The following is a 23,919-nucleotide window of genomic DNA, read 5'->3' as shown; positions in this document are numbered from 1 at the left end:
TTTAATTTACACCATTAAAAAGTTGTTACACTTATAAATATTTGTTATATCTATTAGAATTAAATATATTTTTAGCAAATGTTAAATAAATTTCGTATAAACATTGGTCTTGAAATTCATGCCCAGTTAGCATCAAGAACAAAGTTATTTTCCCCAGCTCCTGTTCTTGATGATGCTCCACCTAATACAGCTGTAAACATTTTTGACTGTGCAATTCCTGGAACTATGCCTGTTCTTAATAAAGAATGTGTTATGGTCAGTTATTATGATCTTTATTTATTTTTTTTTATTTAAATTAGATGGCATTAAAAGCAGGTAAAATTTTAAACTGTGAAATTCCAAAATATTCAAGATTTGATAGAAAACATTATTTCTATCCAGATATGCCAATGGGATTTCAAATAACACAAAATGAAATGCCCATTGCAAAAAATGGTTATTTTGATTATTATCCATACTCTTCAATTTATTCAACTCAAGAAGAATCTCAAAATGTAAGTAATTTTAAATATTTTAAAAAAAAATTATCTGAATTGATATTCATTTAATTTATCATTAGTTTTCTTAATTTTTCATCCATCAAAATATTTGAAAGTATTTTACTTTTATCTGTATTTAAACAATTTACACTATCTTTATTATACAAAATAACAAAACTTTGATTGATATTGAAATTAAAATATATAACAAACAACAAAATATATCTTATTTTCTAATCTTTATTACTAATATTTTCTTTCTAAGCAAAAAAAAAAAAAGATAAACACACAATGGTAATTAGTTTGATTCAAAAAAAATACACCTAACTTATTTAGTCATGTACTTTTTAACAAATAAATGTTTTATATGTTTAAATAATAATGAAAAAAATCCTATGTACGATAAGAGATAAAGAAATTTGTACTTTTTGTATATAGAATAAAAAAATATATATATATTCAAATTAGTCATATTATTATGAATAAAAGGCGCCAAATTTCTTAAAAAAAATCATTATAATTGATTATTTCATTGTTAATACAAATTCTTTTACACCCAATAATGAGTCATTTAATTGTTAAAATGTAAGGCACTCCCTTCTTGTTTTTCACCATTAATCTTAAATTATAAATTATTTTTTAATTTAAGGTTATTTGATATTGTATTTATTTTATCTATTTAAAATTTTAACCAGTAAATTAGTAATTGAAATGTATCAACGTAACTTTTTGTTGTTTATTTATAATTTTCTAAATATCATAATTTTGGAAAAAAAAATAAAAATTGGTACTTTACCTGATTCGAATCGTCTAGAAGTTAATTTTGATTGAGATTAAATTGGCTTCGTGATGATTCAAACTAGATAAAGCAACCAAATTATTAAACATTATATTTATAATATATTTTTAGAATACAAAATCTCTAAATAAGGAAAATGATTATTTTAAAAAAAGTCGAGTTATGATAAAACAAGTACAATTAGAAATTGATTCTGGAAAAACAATTGTAGATTTAAAAAAACAATGTTTAATTGATCTTAATAGAGCAGGTTTGTTTAATTATATTTATTTATTCAATATTTAAAGGTGTTGGATTAATTGAGATTATTACATTACCAACATTATCATCATCGTTAGAAGCAGTGTCATTTCTCGAACAGTTACGTATTTTTTTAATTCATAACAATATTAGTAAAGGCGAAATGCACAAAGGACATTATCGTGTTGATGCAAACATTTCATTAATAGAAAAAGATGCTCCTATTGATGTGTTGGGTGAAAGAACAGAAGTAAAAAATATTAATAGTTTTAAAGATATTGTTAAAGCTATAGATTTTGAAATATTACGTCATGCAAATATATTAAATAAAGGTGAAAGAATAAATTATGAAACAAGAAAAGTTTGTGAAGATGGGTAAGGATAAATTTATCATAATATTTATAACTATATATAAAAAATAAATTAAATATTCTTTTAGTACAACTGTTCCATTAAGAGACAAAGAAGGTGAAATAATTGATTATAGGTTTACTGTTGAACCTAATTTACCATTATTAAAAATTGAAGAAGGATTACTTAATAATTTATTAATAAATTATGAAGATATTCCTCACTTAATTTATATTAATAAATATGGAATGAATCCCAAAGAAGCACTAAAATTTACGGTATAAATATTATTATTTTACTTTTATAATCATACATTTTTTTAGACTAATCAAAAAAGTAAACATTTCATGGATATAGCTTTACCTTTAAATAATACACCTTTATCAAATTTTTTAAATTGGTATAAAGAACTTAAATTTATTTGTGATAAAATTAAAAAGGAATACCCTTTAATAAATGTTACTGATATTAAAACATTTTGTTTTGTTGTAAATTTAGAAAATGAAAATAAAATAACAAAGCTTACGGCTATTGATTTGCTTAAAAAATGTTTATTACAAGTTAAGATAGATGAAGAAGAAATTATTAAAATAATTAAATCTAACAATCTTTGGAGAATAAATAGTGAAGAAGAAATAAATTATCATATTGAAAAAGTATGTAAAAAGGAGAAAAAATTATATGAACAACTTAAGAGTGAAAGAAAATCAAAACATTTTAATAAATTAAGAAATATGATTTTTAATGAATGTAACAAAACTATTCAATTAGAGGATTTAGAAAAGTTTTTACGGAGAAAATTAGATTCTTAAATTTATTTGTTAAAATTTGATATATTTAATGTTAGGATAAGATTTTAAGAGACTTTCATAAAACTTTTGTTATATCTTTTTTTTATATTGTGTAATATTATTTTAAGTTATATATAAAATCTTATCTTATAACTGCTTTCTAAATTAAAAAAAATAAAGGTGATGTCTGGTTCATTGACTTTATGATTAGTGAATGTGGTTAATTTTACCAGTTGAAATTGAACACAAATATTTTGACATTAATAATGTTAATTTTAACACTTGACAAAAAATTTTTTTTTATAATTTCAAATTTGATAAAAGAAAAAAAAAGTAGTATAAGTTATTAATTTTAACAAAAAATTTATATCTTTTCTATAAACCTGTTTGATTTCTATTAATATAAACTAATCTTATATATTATTAATAATATTTTTTTTTATGATATAATTTTAAATAAATTTTGTATACATCTTTATTTGATGGCTTTTAAATTTACTATTCCATTAACTAATTTGATATAACAAGTATTATAATTATTTTTCTTTTAAAATTATAATACCATAATTTTATAAAAATTAAAATAATATTTTTACAAAAATTTATATTTATTTATATAATCAACAATTGATTTTAAAATAATTATAATTTTAAGAGTTAAAAACTAATTTAAATTATTATTTCTTATCTAAAAGTAAAAAAAGTTTAAAAATATTTAATCATTCTTATTTTTAGTGTTAATTAAAAATGTCAAATTTTGTTTTCTATATGTATATCATAGAAAAATTTTAATTAATATCTAAAATATTTTTTCTTTTTTTTTTTAACTCATACTTTATGATAACGTGTATTGGTAAATAGATAAAAAGAAATTTGTATTTTATTTAGTGTTATAATTTTAAGCAATTACAATTTTTATTTTAATAGTGTTTGTAAATAACTTTTATGCATTATCATAGAAATTTTTTTTTAAATATTTTATTGAGTAATCTATACAATATTTATAAATTCTTATTCCAACAGATCAATAAAATATTTTCTTAATATTGTCTTAGACAATTACAGGCTTTATTTAATAATTAATAAATTATAAGTTTAATGGTTTTAGACATAATAATTTTGAAATATAAATTATATTTTTAATAACTTTTTTTTAGTTAACTTTAATTTATTATATTTTTTTTTACAATCTTAATTTAAGAAAATATATATATATTTAAATTTCCCATATCAATAAATAAATTATGCTTTCAAAAATAATTTTGCTTTTCCGTGATAATTGATAATTTTTCAAATTTTTGTTTTTTTTTTTAAAGAAAGTGCATATTTAGAAAATATGTTTATTGAATATATAGAAACATTAATTTATTTTGTTAAGCATAAATTGTTATCTTGAAATACATTAATATGTACAGAAATTTGCATCACCTGGTGGAATTTCATTTGGTGATAGGTGTTTCATTAAATCTCCAAAATTTGGTCTTATTTTAGGATCTTGGGTAAAACATTTATCCATTGCATGTGCAATAAGTTTAGGTGTATTGGGAGGTGGATTCATAGGTTTGTTACCAGATATAATAATTTCTTTAGCTTCGGTATTTGTTTGTTTAGGATATGGTTCTGATTGGCATCGTGAAAATATTTCCCAAATAACGACACCAAAAGACCAAACATCTGTAGCTAAATTAAAATGTTTTTCTCTGATTGTCTCTGGTGAAAGCCATTTAATAGGAACTTTTGTTTTAGCATTCAATGTAATTGATACTACATTTGCTACAGACAAACCAAAATCACTTATTTTAACTTTTAAATTTCCATCTATTAAACAGTTACGAGCAGCTAAATCACGATGTATTATATTTTTACTTGCTAAATAACACATTCCTCTACATGCATCAATTACAAAATTTGTACATACAGTGTTAGATGTTTCTGGAAACTTTTTTAAATATGAATTTAATGCACCATTTTCACAAAATTCAAGAACAATCATTAGTGGTTCATGATCTACAGCAAACCCATGAAGATTAACAATATTTTCATGTTTTAATTTTAAATTTATTTTTGCCTCTTTTATAAATTCTTTTCTTTGATTTTTGTCAATTTTTTTAGCAAGTTTTAAAGATTTTATTGCACATTTTGTAATAATACTATTTGATATAAATGTTCCAATACACACAACGCCAAATGCTCCATGTCCTAAAAAAATGTTATATTATAATTTTTGTTAAAAAAAAATATTTTAAATATACCTATCTCTTTTATTATATTAATACTTTGGTGATCAATATAATAAGGTGGTTTGACAATTGCTTTCTGTAATATAACCTTATTGTTTCCTATTGGTATTTGGTTAGTTAAGCATGTTTTAAGCAATTCATCCAACACTTTGTTTTTAATTTCTCCTTTTGACATATACCACATCCCATCATGCCAATTTAAGACAATATGACTAACTTGATTATTTTTCCATTTAACAGATAGTACAAATCTTGTTAAATTGTTAACTTCTGACTTTCTAACTAAAAAATCACCTTCATTTACCAAAAATTCTAATACATCATCTCTTGGTAAAAGTCCATGATACCATGGATATTTTATAAGTTCTTTAATTGTATTTTTTAACATTAAAGTATCCATATTAAAATCATCATAATTCTCCAATTTAACAGTTTTATTAAGTGATGTTTCTCTAAATAAATAATATATTAATATTTTATTATTTTAAACTTACTTTATATTTTTACTTTTTGTAGTGTTTTGTATGTTACTTTTTAAATTGTTTTGTATGTTGCTTTTTAAATTGTTTTGCATGTTGCTTTTTATATTACTTTTTGTGTTACTTTTTATGTTACCTTTTTTAGATACTAAATCTTTTGATTTCTCTAATGTAACAGTTACATCCATTGAATTAGTTTTCTCTTTTGTCTTCAATTGACCATTATTATTTTCTTCAGTTGTTGGAGTTTCAAGTTCTACGCTTTGTTTATCTATAGTTAGTGTTTTATTTTTTTTAGATTTAAACATATTTTTTTTAGTAGAAAAAAGATTATTTTCTATAGTATTGCCGAATGCATTTTTTACAGTTTTCCTAAGTAAAACTTTTCTACTTTTTTTAGTATTCATTTTAATAAAAATTAACTATATAATATTTGATAACTCAATTGACATTAATATAGTAAATGAATTATTATTAAAAAAAATTTTATTTCTATAAATATTTAAAAAATTTACATTTAAAAAATATATAATATTTAAATTTTTAGTAAATGATTATTATAATTATTTTTTTTTTATAAGTAGGACAACAAAAATAGTTAGATATATATTAAAATAACAAATATATACAACATTATTAAAAAATAAATATTATAATTATTGGTTATTAATATGTTACTCCAAGAACATAATTTTTGATACTTTCTGGAATAGGTAATTTTTTTACTTTAGTTGGATTTAATGGGGCTAAATAATTTCTTAACATTAATCTACAAGTATGTTGTAAACTTCTAGGATTATTCATTTTATCAATTATTGTATTTTTTAAATTATGAGTTAATGGTAATCTTTGAACAGCTAATGAATCATAATCTTCACCTAAATCACATAAAGCATGAAAAATATTTGGATTTGTAAGAGATATTTTAAGTAAATTTCTAAGTTGCCCTCTTGGATCTGATATTGGTGATTTCATTATTATTTTACCACCATATGATAACATTAAATTAACCAATTCAATATTAACATTTTCAGTTGACCGAAAATATTCAACCATAGGAGATTTCATAATTCCACCTTCTGGAAATGTATGTTTTAAATTGACATCACCACCATACTTCAATAATAATTTAATAATTTCTACCTGATTTTTTAGATTACTACAACATGCAAGATGTAATGCTGAACCAATATATGTATGGACAAGATTTGGATCACCACCAGCTTGAAGTATCATTTCAACAAGTTTAATGTCATCTTTTAAAACAGCTAAATCTAATGGTGATGCTTTATCATAACCTTTATCCATATTAATTTTTGCTCCAAAATTTATTAATAATTTTACCAATTCATATGAACCAGACAAAACAGCATAATGTAATGCTGTTCTATTATCTTGTTTTGGTAAAGCTTGCGCATTTATATTAGCACCATATTTAAGAAGAATTTTAATAGTATTTATACCTTTTTCTTTAAGACGACAAGCTTTCATTAAAGGTGTAAGACCATCACGACTATAACAATTAGGATTAGCTCCATAAATCAACTAAAAAAAAATAATTAATTATATTTAAATTTAATTATAAAAAAAAAAAATCTTACAAGAAGATGAATAAATTTTGTTTCTGTTGAAGAAACATGTGTAATTTCTGGTCCATCAAAATATTTTGTATTTGGATCAGCTCCTGAATCTAGTAAAAATTTAGCACATTCATAATGTCCTCTTCTTATTGCCATTGCTAATGGTTCATCAACACCATCACGTAATGGAAATGTAACTTCATTGTCCTTTTTATTTACAAAACATACTTTTGCCATATTCTATAATATATTTTTATATATTTTTGTCTCATTAAAAATAAAAAAAAAAATAATTTATTTCTAACCTACATCTACTAAAAGTTTAATCAACTTAAAATGTCCTTTCTCAGCACAAAGATGTAATGGTGTATATCCAGCTTCATCTATTGCATTAACATTTGCTCCTCTAACAATTAGTAATTTTGCTGCTTCAAAATAATCTCGATAACAGGCATAATGAAGTGGAGTTAAGCCTTGTGTTACAGCCTCATATGCCTATATCAAATAAAAAAATATATTTTATATATAAACATATATTTATATTAAATATGATGAAATTTAAGTAATATATAAATATATATATATATACTTTTTTTCCTATATTTTTTAAGGAAATTTATAGAAAATTTATATAAATATTTAACTAATAAACAAGTTTTTAATAATATATATATAACATACCGTAGCACCATATATTAATTGAATTCTTAATTCATTAATAGGAGCATAACTATTAATTTTATCTGCTAATATTCTCTTAAAAAAAATATATATTTAATATTTATAATTAAAAAATTTTTTTTAATGATCTTACCTGTTTTCTACCTTGTTCATCACAATTATCTTTATTACATTTATAAAATAAATTATCTTCAATAGGTAAGATATTCCTTGAAAGATTAGGGGCAGAAAAATTTTTTTCTTTTGAATGTAAAATTCTAAAATTTTTGAAACCAATTATTTCATCTGTTGAACTTCTTGTCATAATTTCTGATTTAAATAATATGTATATATATATTTATATATATATGATTAAAATATAAAATAATTTATATTATTATGGCACATAGGCTAACATATAAATACACCAAAAATTCGAATAAAATTTTTTAAAAAATAAATGTATAATCAGGTGCTTATATATGTTGCGTTAACTTATACTAGACAATTGATCTTGGGTTGGTTATAAAACATAAGATTAAGGTGATGTTTATAATAAATGTATGTGATCATTAAACTTTGAGTAGTTCAAAAATAATAATTGATAGACATATTTTTTTTTTAAAAATTTATAAAGAAATTATAATAATAAGATTTTATTTTTTAAAGTATATTAAGTAAATTATCACGTGCAGATAGGATAAAAAAAAAATTTTAAAGTTTATTACTAATAGATTTTTAACAAAAAAAAAAAGTATGTCTTCATTAAATAAATATTAATATATATAAAAAAAAAGAAAAGAAAACCAATTGCTTAAATATTATATGTTAGGTGAAAAATGGAGCAAACAAATTACTAAGAAATATATACTTAATAAAAACATAAACTATCTATTAACTTTTTTTAGATATAGTTATATACTTTGTTAAATTAAAAGTGTTTTTTAAAATTTTTTTATTATTTTTACAATTACCTTCTTCTTCTTTTTTTTTAATACCTGCTTTTTACTATACCTTCCAGTCTTTTTTCAATCATTATATTTTTTTTTTGTTATTTACAATACTTTAAAATATTTATGATGTAAACAAATGTAGTTGTATAAGAAGACAAAGAATAATATATTAATATGGTAGAAAAAAAAGAAAAATTATTCTTAAGTATGAGTTATAATAAAAAAAAAATTGAGTATATATTTGTAGGTCTATGACTATTTTTCAATTTTGATTTATTTATATTACCATATTATAAATTACTCTTTTGTTTGTTGTAGTTGATTTTTTGTGTTGTGGAGAAATGAAGTATCATTAATATTCGTGATAAATGAAAACCTTTGTAGTTTATTAGATTTTTTTTTTTCTTGACCAGTCAGCTGTTTTTGAGTAATTAAAAACAATACGTAAGTGATATGGAGCAATTTTATACCTAATTTTATATTTGATGATTTAAAATAAATTGTGATATATCATATGTTAAAAATATGACTTTTTTTTAATGTATTAATTTAAGAAGATATTCATTTTATCATATATATATAATGTATATATTTTGAAATTTTCAATATAGATAAAAGAAAAAAATGTGATTAATAACTTTTAATTTATAAATACAAAAAAAAAATAAGAAAAGTTTATTATATTCAAATAATTTTGATAAAATATTATATAAAATTAGTTATAATTATTAATATATACAACAACTAATAACATAGTGTGATCCATTTATTTCATTATTTTATGAGGAAATAAAAGATAACCACAATAATAACTTGTTTAAATAAAATAGAACAAAGACATTAAAATAATTTAAAATGTTTAAAATCATAAAAGGATATACATTCATACCTCATAACTCTTAAACTTTCTTTTATTTTCTTAATCCAATATTTACAATAAGATGGAATACTTAATCAACCAAATAATAAATATATACAAGTTATTCTTTTACATTTTAATTTTTGAAACAAATGATATAAGTAGTACTATATTTATTATCAACTTAATAATTTATGATCTATTCTTATGTTGTCCAAATAGGGAAGTTTTTTTTTTTTTTCTTAAATCCTTTATATAGTTATGTTAAATTTCGTATATATAAAAAGTTTATGAGAAAAAAAAAATGTTTATTTTAAGAGTATGTTTTTAAAATTTTACTTAAAACAAAAATACTTGATATTTTTTATTAAAAATAATATTATATAAAATTTTAAATTATAATTTTTTTTTTATATTTTTTAGCTTAAGACAAATTATCTACCTACTTAATATTTATTTTTTATATTATGTTATGACGAAAAAGGAGAGAAAAAAAAAAGGAATTAAATTTTTTGTTAATGTAATAAAAATTCATAAGTAACATTTTGAGAATAAAATATATATATATATATTTTTTTTCTACTATTAAAAAAAATAATTTCTAAATAAAACTCTTCAATATTATTAATAAATTTTAAAATAAAAACAATAATATACCATTAAGATATTTTAAGAAGTACCTTTTTATCTTTATTTAAAAAATTAAAGTTATTTTTAAAGTAAATATATTTTTAAATAAATGGCAATTTAGTTTCTATTAAAGAATTATACGATATAACTACCAATTTATTTTAAATAACAAAAATATATCTTTTTTCAAGGCATGTTTTAAAAACTTTTATGATGCTAATAAAAGGCTTGATTTTTAATATAATATATGGGATGTTATAGTGTTATTTTTTTTTATTGAGAAAAAAAAAGTTTTTATTTTAAAATTCAGTAAAATAATATTTTTATGTTTGAAAATATTCATTAACAATTTTTTTTTTCCTTAGATATAATTTTTTTTTTATTATACCTTTTATATGATATATTTATTATGTTTATATGTGGTTTGAAAAAAAGAAATTATAATTATTAAAAAAAAAATTTATTTACTTGTTATTAATTTTTTTTTTCTACAACTTTACCAAATACTTTAAAATATAATATATAATATATTTGTATATACCTCTTACAATTAATATAAATTAATGTGGTTTATTTAAAAACACTAATCTTCAATAAGAATACATAATTTTTTTTTACTATAGTAGATTATTTTATTCATATAAAACAATATAATAGAGATTAAAGTAAAATTTCATATTTAAGAAAAAAAAAAACTTTTTTTTTGTCAATGTACTTTTTGTTAGTTACCATATATTCATTTTCTTAAAAAGTTTTCTTAAAGAATAACATATAATAATGGGCATTATTCATTATAAAAATATAGTCTATTTATATTTTGTGTATCATTTTAGATCTTTTTTCATTTCATAAATAATGGCTGTTTCTATATATCAATTTAAATTATATTTGCCTAAATTTTATTATTTTAATTTGATAATTTTATTTAAAATTATTATTTAAATATATATATATATATCTGAAAATTTTATTATTTAAGTTCAGTTGTTTGAATAAATAAATAAATAAAAAAAACTAAAAAAGGAAAGTTTTTTTTTTTTATTCTTAGATTATATTTTTGTTATTAAATTAAGTAAATTTTTATATTTATTATAATAGTTTATTATTCAAGTTTTATTATATTATTATTTATTAAAATATTTTTTTTTAATTGATAAAATATATAATAAGTATGTAAAAATTAATAAAAATAAAATTTATTTATTTTTAAATTATAAAAAAAAAAATGTAGTAAGAATAGTAATTTATCATCTTTTTTAACTACTATATTTTTTCATACATACTAAGATAATTTAATCATATACTAATGTAAGAAGATTATTTTGACATTGAGGCTTAAATTTTAACTACTCTTCTTTTCTTTTCACAATATTATAAGGAAAAAAAAAATTTAAAAGAATAATCAAATTGAAATTATTTATCAATCTATTCTTTAAAATTTACTCTTTATCCTCATTAGTCTATTTCTTTATCTTTATCAGGCATTTTATAATACACTAATGATGGTATATAAAAAAAAAAGATATTCATGTATTTATAACTTAAAATTATTCATATTTTTAGTTATATTGTTCTTTTTGATAAAATTTATTTTAAAAATTATGTTTATATTATTTGACATTAGTTTTATATATATTTTATACTTATATCAATACATTAAAATAAATAGTAACGATGCATTGAAGGAGAGAATTAAATGTTCTGATATTGTTTTACAGTATCATTTTATATAAAGATTCTATAAATTTATATATCATCTTTATATGACTTTTTATTTGTTTCTCAAATATTTTTATTTTCTATATCATTTGATTTTATTTATATTAAGTACATCAAAATTCTTATATATATTATTTATTCTTTGTTGTAATTTATAATCTGATACACACACTTTATAACAAATATAAATAAAGAATCAACTTTCAAAATTTAAATTATTTTTATTATTATATAAAAAAAAGTTTTTTTTTTTTATTTCTTACTGATATAAGAATATATTTTAACAAAATAAGATTACTTAATAGTTTTGAATATTTGAAATTGATAACATTATAACATTTATATCTTATAAAAGTTTTCACTCTATCATTATAATATGAAAAAATCTATAGGGATTAATTGTTTTTTTTTTCCTTATAAAGTTATTGAGTATGTTGTATAGTCCGATGATAGCTATGATTGATAACAAAAACTATTAACAAAATTTCTTTTAACATTACTAAATATTTTATTTTATTTTCTTATTTTTAGATTAATATAATAAATTCTACTATATTTAGATGATCGATAAAGAAAAATGATTTTTTATAAAAGATATATATTTATATTTTATTTTTTTAATATTTTTATACAATCTTTATCATTATTTTTTCCTCCACCAATGTCAGAGTATTCACATATGCATCATTCAATATGTAAACATTGTATGTGTGATCAACAATTAGCAACAATAACATGTACAGGACAAAATTTATATATTCAAACTATTAAACTTCCCAATTGGGCAGAGGTTCTTCATATACATAATGTAAATATGAAACATTTACCACATTTTACATATAATACTAATCTAAGAGTATTAAGAATTAATAATGCAAAAATGGAAAATCTTCATCCATTATCTTTTATATCAATACCAAATCTTGAAACAATACATTTTGCTGATAATATGATAAGTGAATTACCTGATAATTTATTTCAACCATTACATAAATTAAGAATATTAAATTTAGCAAGAAATAAAATAAATAATGTTGGAATATTTGAAAATATAATACCTAATAATATTATATTAGATCAATTTGTATTAGATGGAAATATATTAGAAAGAACATTTATGTTAAATGATAATAGTGGTTATGGAACATTTCCTTTAGCAAAACAACTTCATCTTTCTAATACTGGTATTATTGGCATTACCAAAGATTATTTTATATTATCAGAAAATAAAAATTCTATTAATGAAAAATGGACAATGGTTCCATTTAGTTATCAACAATGGTCAATATTAAAATATCTTGATTTATCATATAATCAAAAATTAAAAATTAATCATTTAGCATTAGAATTAATGAATAATATAACAACATTAAAACTTGATCATTCAAAAATACCTAATGAATTTATGAAATGGTTAGATACAAAAAGTAAAGCAAAACATGTATCAATATCATATGCTACATTAAATGATGATGAAATGTTATATGAAAATAATGATGATATCAATGAATGGATATATTGTAATTCAAATTTAGAATATTTAGACATTTCAGGATTAGGTATAACAGAAATTATTTTACCAAAACATTGTCATGTATGATATAATTTATTTTATCCATATATATTTATATTATTTTTTTTTAGGTTAAATATTTATATGCACAAAATAATAGAATATATAATTTTCAATTTTATAATCCATCTTTTAAGAAAATATATTTGGATGATAATAATTTACATCAATTTCCAACTCCTGAAATAGGAATTGTTTTTGATCAACTTGAAGTTTTTTCTATTTCTCACAATCATATGAGAAAAATTTCCTCAAAAACTTTTCATTATTATCCATCATTAGATTATTTAGATATATCTTCAAATCAACTTTATTATATTGATGATGATGCTTTTCCATCTCTTGGATTAAGAATTAAATTTTTAAATGTTTCAAATAATCGTTTGGCAAATTTTGTTCATCCAATTCTACCATCATTAAATATTTTAGATTTATCACATAATCAATTGACATCTCTTGATCCTGAACTTTTTGCTGGTCTTCCTACTATAAATAGATTAATCCTTGATCACAATTATCAAATTGATATGGAATGTAAATTAAAATCAAAAAATTGTTGGTTGGATTCAATTAATTTATTGTCATCTCTAGTTGAACTTCAACTATCCTCAACATCATTAAATCATTTTCCTAATTTATCAACATTTACAAATTTAAAAGTTCTTACATTAGCTAATAACAAAATTATTAATATTGATAATTCTCTTTTACCAAAATGTTTAACACACTTAGATTTGTCAAATAATTTAATACATAATCTATCAACAATTTCATCAACAAAAATCTCATGTCTAAATGATCTCAAGATATCAAATAATCCATTACAATGCCATTGTTCATTGGAAAAATTTTATCATATACTACAAAAAGATGATTTGTTTTTCGATCAAAATGCTTATTATTGTTTTAATAATCATTGGCAATATCCATTATCTACATACCTCGATTCAACAACATCCTGTGACAAGGCAAATGACACCTATAATTCAATTCCATCATTTACACATGTTACTGGAGTCCTCCTCATATTTATTTTAATATTTTTTGGAGTATTATTCATGTTAACAAAAGTTAATTCGGTGATTACAAAATATAATATAGTTCCTTTTACTTATAAACCAGTGCAAACAATAGATGAACCAATTGATTTGTAAAAAATATTCAAAAAAAAAAAAAACATTTTAATGAAATATTTTCATTATAAAAATTTAAAAAAAAAAATATGTTTGGTATATTATCTTCAATTTATACTGTTGTATATTCAAAATGCCATTTTTTGAAAGTATTATATATCTTTAAAAAATTGTTTTTTTTTTATATTTTTTAAAATTATGTTTTTAATTACAGTGAATATTATTTTTAATATATATTCTAATAAACACTTCTTATTAATTATATTATTTTAATAAAAATATATTTTTTTTAGTAATTAATTTTCAGAAACATATTCAGTTATAAATACAAGGTTCAAAGATTACACAATTATTATTAGATAGTCAGAAAACGGCATATTATTAATACCCTTAACAAAAGAAATGAATATTTATTTATTCATGATGGAAAAAATTTTTACAAAAATTAATTAACTTATATAAGAAATGAAAAAGGCAATGTAACTTACTTTGCTAATTATATTTTAAAAAGATATCTTTTTTAGAAGGATGACGTAATAAAAATAAAAGTTTTAAAAAATTTTCATATAATAAATAATTGTTTTAAAATTTAAATAATTTTGGCAAAAAAAAAAGAAGTTTTTTTTTTCTGGATAAGAATATTGTAAATAGTTTATAATTAATAAGTACATGTATACTACATTAATGGTCTCTCTTCCTTTTTTTTTTCTATTGAAAAATAACATATGATAACAGTAAAATTTTGGATAATTTTTTATTTTCTTACTTTCTTAATAATTCATGACTGCGTGATATTTTTAGCTTTATTTTAAATAACTGTTTTCCTGAACTTTCAACGTTTAAAATTATTTTTAAATATAAATATGTGGAATTTTTATATGACATACTAGCTTATTTTAATATTTAAACAACTTAAAATATTTCAAATATTTAAATTACTGTTTTTAGACTCAATTGGTTTTTGTGATATAAATAATTTATAACGAGTATTAAAACACTTTTTTATATTTAAAACTACATCTTATTTTTATTTTCATTATAATTTTTTTTTTTAAATAATAGTTTAACCGTTAAAAACTATTTTTTTTTACTTTTAAACTATACATTTAAATGTATTACATTTAAATAGACAAATATTTTTTTTTTTTATAGTACCTTTTTTTTTATATGCTCTCTCGAGAATTTGAATGTAATTGTAATCTGTAGGATTGTATAAATATGTGATAGTTGATTGTATATCGAAGTAAAGAGATAACGGCATAGGATATAGAAAATAAATAATAGATAAAATGTTCTTATTTCCTTACACTATAAAAATTGATTGATAATTTATCTAATAATTTAATTTATTCTATACATTATTTATCATCAAAAGAATGATTTCATTTCTTGAAATCAAAAAGATAAAAAATTTTTACATCTTTAAAAATTATTATATAAAACTAAATTATTATTTAATTGATTCATATTTATCCATATTGAATAAGATATTATTATATAAATGGTATAAATAAACTAATTTGTTTTTCCGAATTATGTTTATGAGAGTATGAATGTCAAATGTGTATCATTATTCTCATTACCACACTAATTTTCTCATATTAATTTTAAAAAAAATTATCCATATATATATATATTTTCTAGTATATGAGTATTTTAGTAGCTTTATAACATCTCTTTTTAGTTCACACATCATTTAAATCTATTGTTTAATTTTTAAAATTTTTAACAACTAAAAATATAATAAATTTTAAATAATAATAAAATAAATAAATAAAAACATTTTTTAACTTTGATGAATGTAATATATGACAAATAGTTATTTTTAAATTATGTTACCATATTATGTAATGAATTTTTTTTTTTACAATTTGTTATTTTGATTTTCATTGTTATATTATATATTTTTAAAACCAAAAAAAACTTTTACTATAAACATTTTTACATTTTTTTAAAAATATTTCTTATATCAAAAGATATTACTATACATTTTTTACTAATTATTATTGTAATTTATTTTTTAGTCACATTACACTAATTTAAATTTTTAATAATTAAAATTTATGTATATCTTTTTAAAATAAAAAAATTTTGATTTTTGATATACATTTTTATTTGAAAAATAAAAAAGCATATTAATATTTATTATAATTTTTTAAATAGTTACCAAAAACATACTTATTCTTATAATAAACATAAAGATAATGAATTTAAAATGTTTTAATATCAAAAAAAAAAATTTATATATATTAACATATTATAATATATTAATACATAAAAATTATTTGATTTGTTTTTCTAAATTTTATGAACCTATTTATTATATTTTATTTCTTGTAATGAAGTTACATAATAAAATATTTAAAAATATGTACTTAAATTTTAAATTTACTTATACTAAAACAAAAAAGGTCAAGATAATATATTATTTATGCAATTTTTAATACATATAAATTTATTTTATCAATATCCTATCAATTATAAAAAAATATATATATACATTTGAATTAAGATATGGTATTATAAATATACTAAGACAATATTAGTTAATATCTTGAATACCTTTCATTTATAAGATTTGCTTTTTTAATATTAACAGCTTTTAGTAAATAAATACAAGTAGTATCTTGAAATATTTTCTTAATATTTATGATTTTGTTTTTATATAAATGTTCTATTTTTGTTTAAAAAGTTTTTAGAAGTTTTTATTATATATAAAATGTGTGCAAAACTAATTTATGTATTTAATTTTTATAACAGCTAAGAATTTTTTTTTTTTTTTTTTAAATTATCTATTGATTTAAACTTTTAATAATTAATTTCTTAAAATGTTTGTAAAATATAATACTTACAGGAAATAGTTGAAAATAATGTTAGGTAAAAAAAAAAGAAGAAACTTTTATATTAAAATGATTTTAAAATAAAATTGAGATTAAATATTTTATTTAATAAATATTTAGGAGGTTATTTATTATTGAACAAATAAAATTGAATTGTTAAAAATTGATTTAATTTATAATTTTATCCTATATAGTGTTAGAAAAAAAAATTTTTTTTTTTACTTTTATCAAATTATATTTAATGAAATATATTTTTCTATATGAAAAGTTACTTTTATAATTTTGAAATTCAATTCTCAATTATTTTATATTTCTTCAATTATTGTCATAGAAACAAAACGTAAAACATTCTCTTCCTGATATTTTTATCTTTACATAAACTTCTTTATTAATTTACACAAATATTTTATGTTTAAGTGAAATATAATATTTTGTTTACAGTATAAAAATATAATTTTTCTCAAAAACTTAAATACATGCAATTTTTATAAGTACAATATGTTGATTGTATAAAAATGAAATAAAAAAATAATATTCTTTAGTAAATATATTTTATTAAAATCCAAATGATATTTTAATTTAACAGTTATCAAAAAGTCAGTAAATATTTAAGAAAAATACCTTTAATTCATTTACATTAATATAAAATTAAGTTAAGAAAATATACTTTTATTCATTTTAATAATTTTAATTATTTTATATAAGATTAAATTAATAAAATTTGTGATAAATATAATACTGTAATAATTGTTAAATTTTTCATTTATCAAACTTGTCATTTTTATAAAATATTTTAATACCATAATAAATGTATTAAATCATTTTCTTTTTGAATAATTAGCTAAAAAAAAAAGTTTACTTTTAAATCATACATCTCAATAAGTTATGGTAACATCATTTTTTAATAATATCATTAATTGCAAAAATTATTGCATTTCATTTTTTTTTATCTAATTAAAGTTATTCTACCGAGTGTATTATTAAATATTAATAATAAGATTTTAAATATTATGTAGATGGGTATCTTCATAATTTGACAAATGAGCCTTATATAATGGTAATTATATGTTAAACCATACTTTTATAATTTATTGTGAATAGCTTATTTCATTTATATAAAAAAAATATTTATCTTTAGTATGTTAGAAAAAGCATTCTGATAATTTTATAACTCACTTGTTACACTCTTTTGATAATTAAAAAATTTAATTTATAATTTTATTTATTTATAAATTTTATTATTTATATATAATATATTAACGTTGCAAAGATCAAAACTTTTTTTTTTATCTTTACACTTTATGAAAAAACATTTTTTTTTTTAATTATAGTTTTGATAGATATTTAATAGTTTAAGTTAAAGAAGAATAGGATTTATACTTTTAAAGTTGTATGTTTTATTCATACTATAACTAAATTTTTCTATGATAAAAATAAAAATAATATATTATCATATTCTTTTTGATATTCATTTTTTTTTTAAAATAATATTTTTGTATAAATATATTTTTGTAATTATGAGAAAAAAATAATATTAAATGATTATCATAAAATAATATTTTTATTTATATATAATAACAACAAAGATACAAAAAATTTTAAAAAATATTAGAATTAGTCTCATTTATAATTGATAATGTTTTTTTTTTCTTTTTTTTTATATTTAATTATATTATAATTTAAGACTTTAAAATTTTTGTTTATTTATCATATATATTATTTTTAATAAATTCACGAAAATATTTTATTATACTTTTATTATTATAAGTTAGAAAAATATAATATATATATTTGGTAATGAATAATTCGGCATTCCTTCCTACTGTTGTAATGGAAACAGATCCAGAAGAAAGTGATACAGGTGATAATAATTACTCAATATTATATAAAAATAATGGTTCATCACATCATACATTTTCAATGGATTCAGCAACCTACAACCAATATTTAGCAGATAAAAGAAAAGGTTTTCGGTGTCGGGGTTCATTGGTAAATTATAAATATTAAATATATATTTGCTACATGTTATTTATTAAAAATAAAATTACTAGTGTAAAAATTTATGTGATTATATATCACAAAAATTTATATATAACTACATATATCATTTTTCATTTAAACAATTATATATTTTACAAAATCATGGAAATGTTATCTTTAAAATATCTTATTTTATTTGAAAAATTATATTGTTTTAAGTATTTAATTGTATTTTATTAGGGGGAAATTATTTATCCAATTAGTTTTACAATATTTGTTGTATAAATAAAAAAAAATAATTATATATACTGAAAACTATAAAATATTTTATTATAATTTGGATAGGGTGTTATTGGTATAAATTTTTATTATAATAACATATTGTTTTTAATAGTTTAAATTTGGTTTCATTTTATATTTATTTTTAATAATATTATTAAATTATAGGGACCTACAATAGCCAGTGCACCGAGTGTTGAATTAGAAGACTACCGAACACCTAAACCATCTGTATCAGCTATTAAAAATGGTAAATCATTCGACTTATCTGGAATGGAACAACATGGTTCACATACATCAGAAAGTAACGGCCTAATTAAAGTAAGCTTTGAATTTTATTAAGACATTAAAATTTAAAATTAATAAATATAAGTGCAATTTTTTTTTCTTAAATGAAAAATTAATGACATTTTTTATATTATATTCTTGGTATTTTATCATGTAATTGTTATTTTACAATTCTTGATTTATAAAAAAAAAATATTTTATTATAAAGCCTTTATTTGTGTTTTATTCTTAATATTTAAGTAAATAAATACATGCATAATGTATTATTTCATAACTTGAAATACTTATAAAGTTATGTGAACTTTAACAAATTCAAATTTTTTTCTTTTCATTTTTAAGTCCAAATATTCCTTTAAAATTTATTTTATAAAATGAACATATAATATTAAAACTATCATTTAAGATTTTATTGACTATAAATAGATAGCTTCACATCTATTTGTACCATCTGTAAATTTAAACATTTTTATAATAAATCTCCAAAAATTGTCAATGTCTCAGAGATTGTCCTAATTCAAAGTATTTAGTTTGCCTAATATCAAGTTACTTCTCTCTTTAATACTAAAATATGTGTATTACAAGAGGTGTAACTTCTTTATAGCATACATCAATTCTCTATAACTGCCTATTGAAATTTTTATTTACAGATGTATGTATATTTGCCCTTATCTAATTATATATTTCTTTATTAAGGCTTCTTTTTTTTCTACAATTTTTGCCAATTCATTTATAATCTATTTTTTAACATTATTTTTAAATAATTTTTTTTTTACATTATTGATATTTCCTTAAAATTATCAAAAAAAAAAATAATTTTTTTTTAACAATTTTTTTTTTATGTAAATCATTTATTATAAAAAAGAATTTTTTTTTTTTTAATTACAAGATATATCATAAGCAAGATATAATAAATATAAAAGTAATAACTAAAATAGACGAATATTTTATTTTATTTTATTTATGTCAACATTATTTTAATCATGACAGTTAATGATAAATGAGCTAAAAATTTTTAAAAACACATTTTTTATTTTACTAATTTTTTTTTACTGTTTTATTTATAATTTTAAAGTTTTATTATTTTATTATACTATTTATTATTTAAAAGTATTATTTTTTTAAAGAAAAGGAATAAATTAAATACACTTCTTAGGAAGTTTTTTAAAATAAGTTCCGCTATGCTTTTATCAAGTGTAAATTATGTGTAAATATATAATTATTATATATGTACTTAAAAAATTTTAATAACAAAATAATTGTTCTTTATTATATTTTTTAAAAAGTTTAATCAGATATAAAAATATATTTCTATAAATATACTTATATATATATTGAAAAGTTTATAATAAAATAGATACGATAATGATTATTCTACAACAAGTTAATTATAATCAAAATACTGGTAAAACATACTCAACAACTATTCCTGTTCAATCTAATAATGAAACACCACCAACAAATAATTCAAGAAATGTCTTAACAACAGGTGTACAGGGAAGAAATGGTAGAAGGCATTCATCAATGCATGAGGCAAATAAATCTTCTAAAAATTTTATTTTTAAAAATTAAAAAAATATCAAATTATTTATTATTACATATTATATAATTTTTAAATTTTTAGGTTTCTGCTGACTTTCTTCGTCTTCATGGATCAAGACAACAATTTAGAAATCTTTTATCAGCTCGTAAAAAACTTGGACAACTACCACCTGCTTATACTCAAATAGATTGTAGTCATGAATCATTAGACTCTACCAGTAAGTTTATTTGTTTTTCCATTACTAAAATAAAAAAAAAAAATTTTTTTTTTTGTTGCCAATAACTCAAATAACGTATTTATATGTTAAAATTACTAGAGACAAAAGAAATTTAGACTTTGATATTATATTTCATTTTATTATTTAACATAATAAAACCATCTTATTTTTATTTTTCTTAAATTAATCTTATATTTTAATTATTCATTTTTATAGTTGGTAATAAATATAATATTTTAAATCAACCATTTCCACAAGGACCAGTGATTACCGTAGAAAATACAGGAACTAATACACTATTAAAAATGAATCCTTTTAGTGGTTCAACTAATTCTGTTGTTAATCCCGAATCTGCTATGTCATCAGTAGAAAAAAATGTATATTTTGAAAATGGTAATATAAATGGTGGTGCATCAAGTAAATATTTTAAAAGAAATAATTCAAGATATGGTATTCAGGTTGATAAAAGTCATGTACAAATGTTATATAAATTAAGGAGTGATAAATTAAATACAGGTGTACAAGTAACAGATAGATGTTTATTACTAGCAATGATTGGAATATTTTTTATGGTTATTGAAACAGAAATATGTGGTCAACAAATTTTTAATATAACAAAAGACCATCCTGCTAGTTATTTATGTAGAACATTAGTATTATTATCTACAGTATGCTTATTATTTGAAATTGTACATTTTCATATTAATGATATATATATTGATCTATTGGATTGTGGTGCTGATGATTGGCGTGTTGTTGTAAATACAAGAAGAATTATTAAATTTGTTATTGAATTTATGGTATGTTCAATATGTCCATATCCAGGAACAGGTAATATATATTGGACATTCATTGAACCCCAAAGATATGAAGATCATAAAAAATTTATAAAAGAAGTACCAATTGATGTTATATTATCAATAATGATGTTATCTCGAATATATTTAATAGCAAGATTTATGGTAATGCATTCTAAATTATTTCAAGATGCTTCAACAAGAACTTTAGCAGCATTAAATAGAATACAGGTTAATTTTTCATTTGTCATGAAAACATTACTTGATCAAAAACCTCTCCTATTTCTTTCTATTTTTACTTTTTGTTTTTGGATAATTATGGCATGGACATTTGCTCAGGTTGAACGGTATGGAAGAAATGAATCTTCTGAAATATTATATTCTAATGCATTATGGTTTATTGCAATAACATCAATGTTAAATGGTTATGGTGATATAGGTAATTAATAATAATAATAATAAAATTTAATTATATATAACTTTATTATTTTTTTTTTAAATTTTAGTTCCAAAAACTAATTTAGGAAGAGTAATAGCAATTTTTGCTGGAATTTGTGGAGCCATAATATCATCTATTCTTATTGCTGTCATATCAAGAAAAATTTTATTAAGTCAGGGACAAAGAAATGTTAATATTTTTATGAATGATTCTAGATTAACCCAAGAACATAAAAATTCTGCTGCTAGAGTTTTACAACATACATGGCATATATATAAATGTTTACGTTCCGATGGAACAGATAGTCAATTACGGGATCATCAAAGAAGATTTCTTAATGCAATTCATAATTTTAGAAAAGTTAAAAATAAAATGCGTTTATTTAGTGAAAATTGTGCTACAAGTATGCAACAAATGAATAGAGTAAGTATTATTTATTTTTTTTTTATCAAATTATTTCTCTCAAGATATTACTTAATATTTTATATATTATTTGTTTGTAGTTAATGACAGAAATGCACACAAATATGCAAAGACTTATGAATACACAAGATGAAATGAAAACTCAAATGGATGTAATGCAACGAACAATGAGGAACCATTTTTCAAATTGTCAACAACGACCAAAAACAATAAATAATAATATAGGAAATACAATTGGTAATCAAAATGTATCAAATACAATTAATCATTCATTAACTGTAGGAAATAATTCACCACCAGTCCAACAAAGGTACCTTACTCAGAATCCATACAGTAAGATTAAAAAAGGAAATGCACGATGTATTTAAAAAAATATATATATACTTTTTTTTTATGTTAGGTACTTTATTACATAAGTACTAAATTTATAATAATTTCAATAACTATCTGTGATGTTCTTTTAATTCTTTAATTTATTTTTTAAAGTAACTATCTCCTATACATCTAATGCTTTTCCTATCTTACATATAATTAATTTTTATTTAATAATATTTCTTTTTTTTTGTTATAGAGTAATGTTTGCAGATTGTTTGGAAAAAAAATATACTGAAAATGTATGATAAAAGAATA

The 23,919-nt window shown here is 19.1% G+C and overlaps 5 protein-coding genes across 5 annotated transcripts; 3 read left to right on the top strand and 2 right to left on the bottom strand.

Moving 5' to 3' along the window:
* Window positions 1-78: 78 nt before the first annotated feature.
* On the top strand, window positions 79-2,681 carry SRAE_1000203800 (Glutamyl-tRNA(Gln) amidotransferase subunit B, mitochondrial; the record flags this gene model as incomplete). Its single annotated transcript, XM_024649067.1, has 6 exons — window positions 79-255; window positions 300-494; window positions 1,390-1,528; window positions 1,566-1,893; window positions 1,958-2,147; window positions 2,193-2,681. The coding sequence occupies 6 exons, from the start codon at window positions 79-81 to the stop codon at window positions 2,679-2,681; spliced, it is 1,518 nt and encodes a 505-aa protein (XP_024502981.1).
* A 1,381-nt stretch (window positions 2,682-4,062) lies between these two features.
* SRAE_1000203700 (Tyrosine-protein kinase Fps85D) lies at window positions 4,063-5,687 on the bottom strand (the record flags this gene model as incomplete). The annotated part of the gene is made up of 3 exons (XM_024649066.1): window positions 4,063-4,859; window positions 4,913-5,352; window positions 5,395-5,687. The coding sequence occupies 3 exons, from the start codon at window positions 5,685-5,687 to the stop codon at window positions 4,063-4,065; spliced, it is 1,530 nt and encodes a 509-aa protein (XP_024502980.1).
* A 358-nt stretch (window positions 5,688-6,045) lies between these two features.
* SRAE_1000203600 (SOCS protein, C-terminal domain and Ankyrin repeat and Ankyrin repeat-containing domain-containing protein) lies at window positions 6,046-7,944 on the bottom strand (the record flags this gene model as incomplete). The annotated part of the gene is made up of 5 exons (XM_024649065.1): window positions 6,046-6,924; window positions 6,981-7,199; window positions 7,269-7,454; window positions 7,641-7,715; window positions 7,774-7,944. The coding sequence occupies 5 exons, from the start codon at window positions 7,942-7,944 to the stop codon at window positions 6,046-6,048; spliced, it is 1,530 nt and encodes a 509-aa protein (XP_024502979.1).
* Window positions 7,945-12,441: 4,497 nt separating this feature from the next.
* Window positions 12,442-14,507, top strand: SRAE_1000203500 (Cysteine-rich flanking region, C-terminal domain and Leucine-rich repeat and Leucine-rich repeat, typical subtype-containing protein; the record flags this gene model as incomplete). Its single annotated transcript, XM_024649064.1, has 2 exons — window positions 12,442-13,374; window positions 13,425-14,507. 2 exons carry the CDS (start codon window positions 12,442-12,444, stop codon window positions 14,505-14,507), a joined length of 2,016 nt encoding a protein of 671 aa, XP_024502978.1.
* Window positions 14,508-19,123: 4,616 nt separating this feature from the next.
* On the top strand, window positions 19,124-23,909 carry SRAE_1000203400 (Calmodulin-binding domain and Two pore domain potassium channel domain and Potassium channel, calcium-activated, SK family-containing protein; the record flags this gene model as incomplete). The annotated part of the gene is made up of 7 exons (XM_024649062.1): window positions 19,124-19,315; window positions 19,754-19,906; window positions 21,495-21,630; window positions 21,847-22,866; window positions 22,934-23,289; window positions 23,370-23,599; window positions 23,861-23,909. The coding sequence occupies 7 exons, from the start codon at window positions 19,124-19,126 to the stop codon at window positions 23,907-23,909; spliced, it is 2,136 nt and encodes a 711-aa protein (XP_024502977.1).
* Between the last annotated feature and the right edge of the window lie 10 nt (window positions 23,910-23,919).

The sequence above is a fragment of the Strongyloides ratti genome (genome assembly GCF_001040885.1).
Source record: "Strongyloides ratti genome assembly S_ratti_ED321, chromosome : 1".
NCBI classification, from domain to species: Eukaryota; Metazoa; Nematoda; class Chromadorea; order Rhabditida; family Strongyloididae; genus Strongyloides; species Strongyloides ratti.
This window is presented reverse-complemented; position numbering and strand designations above follow the sequence as displayed.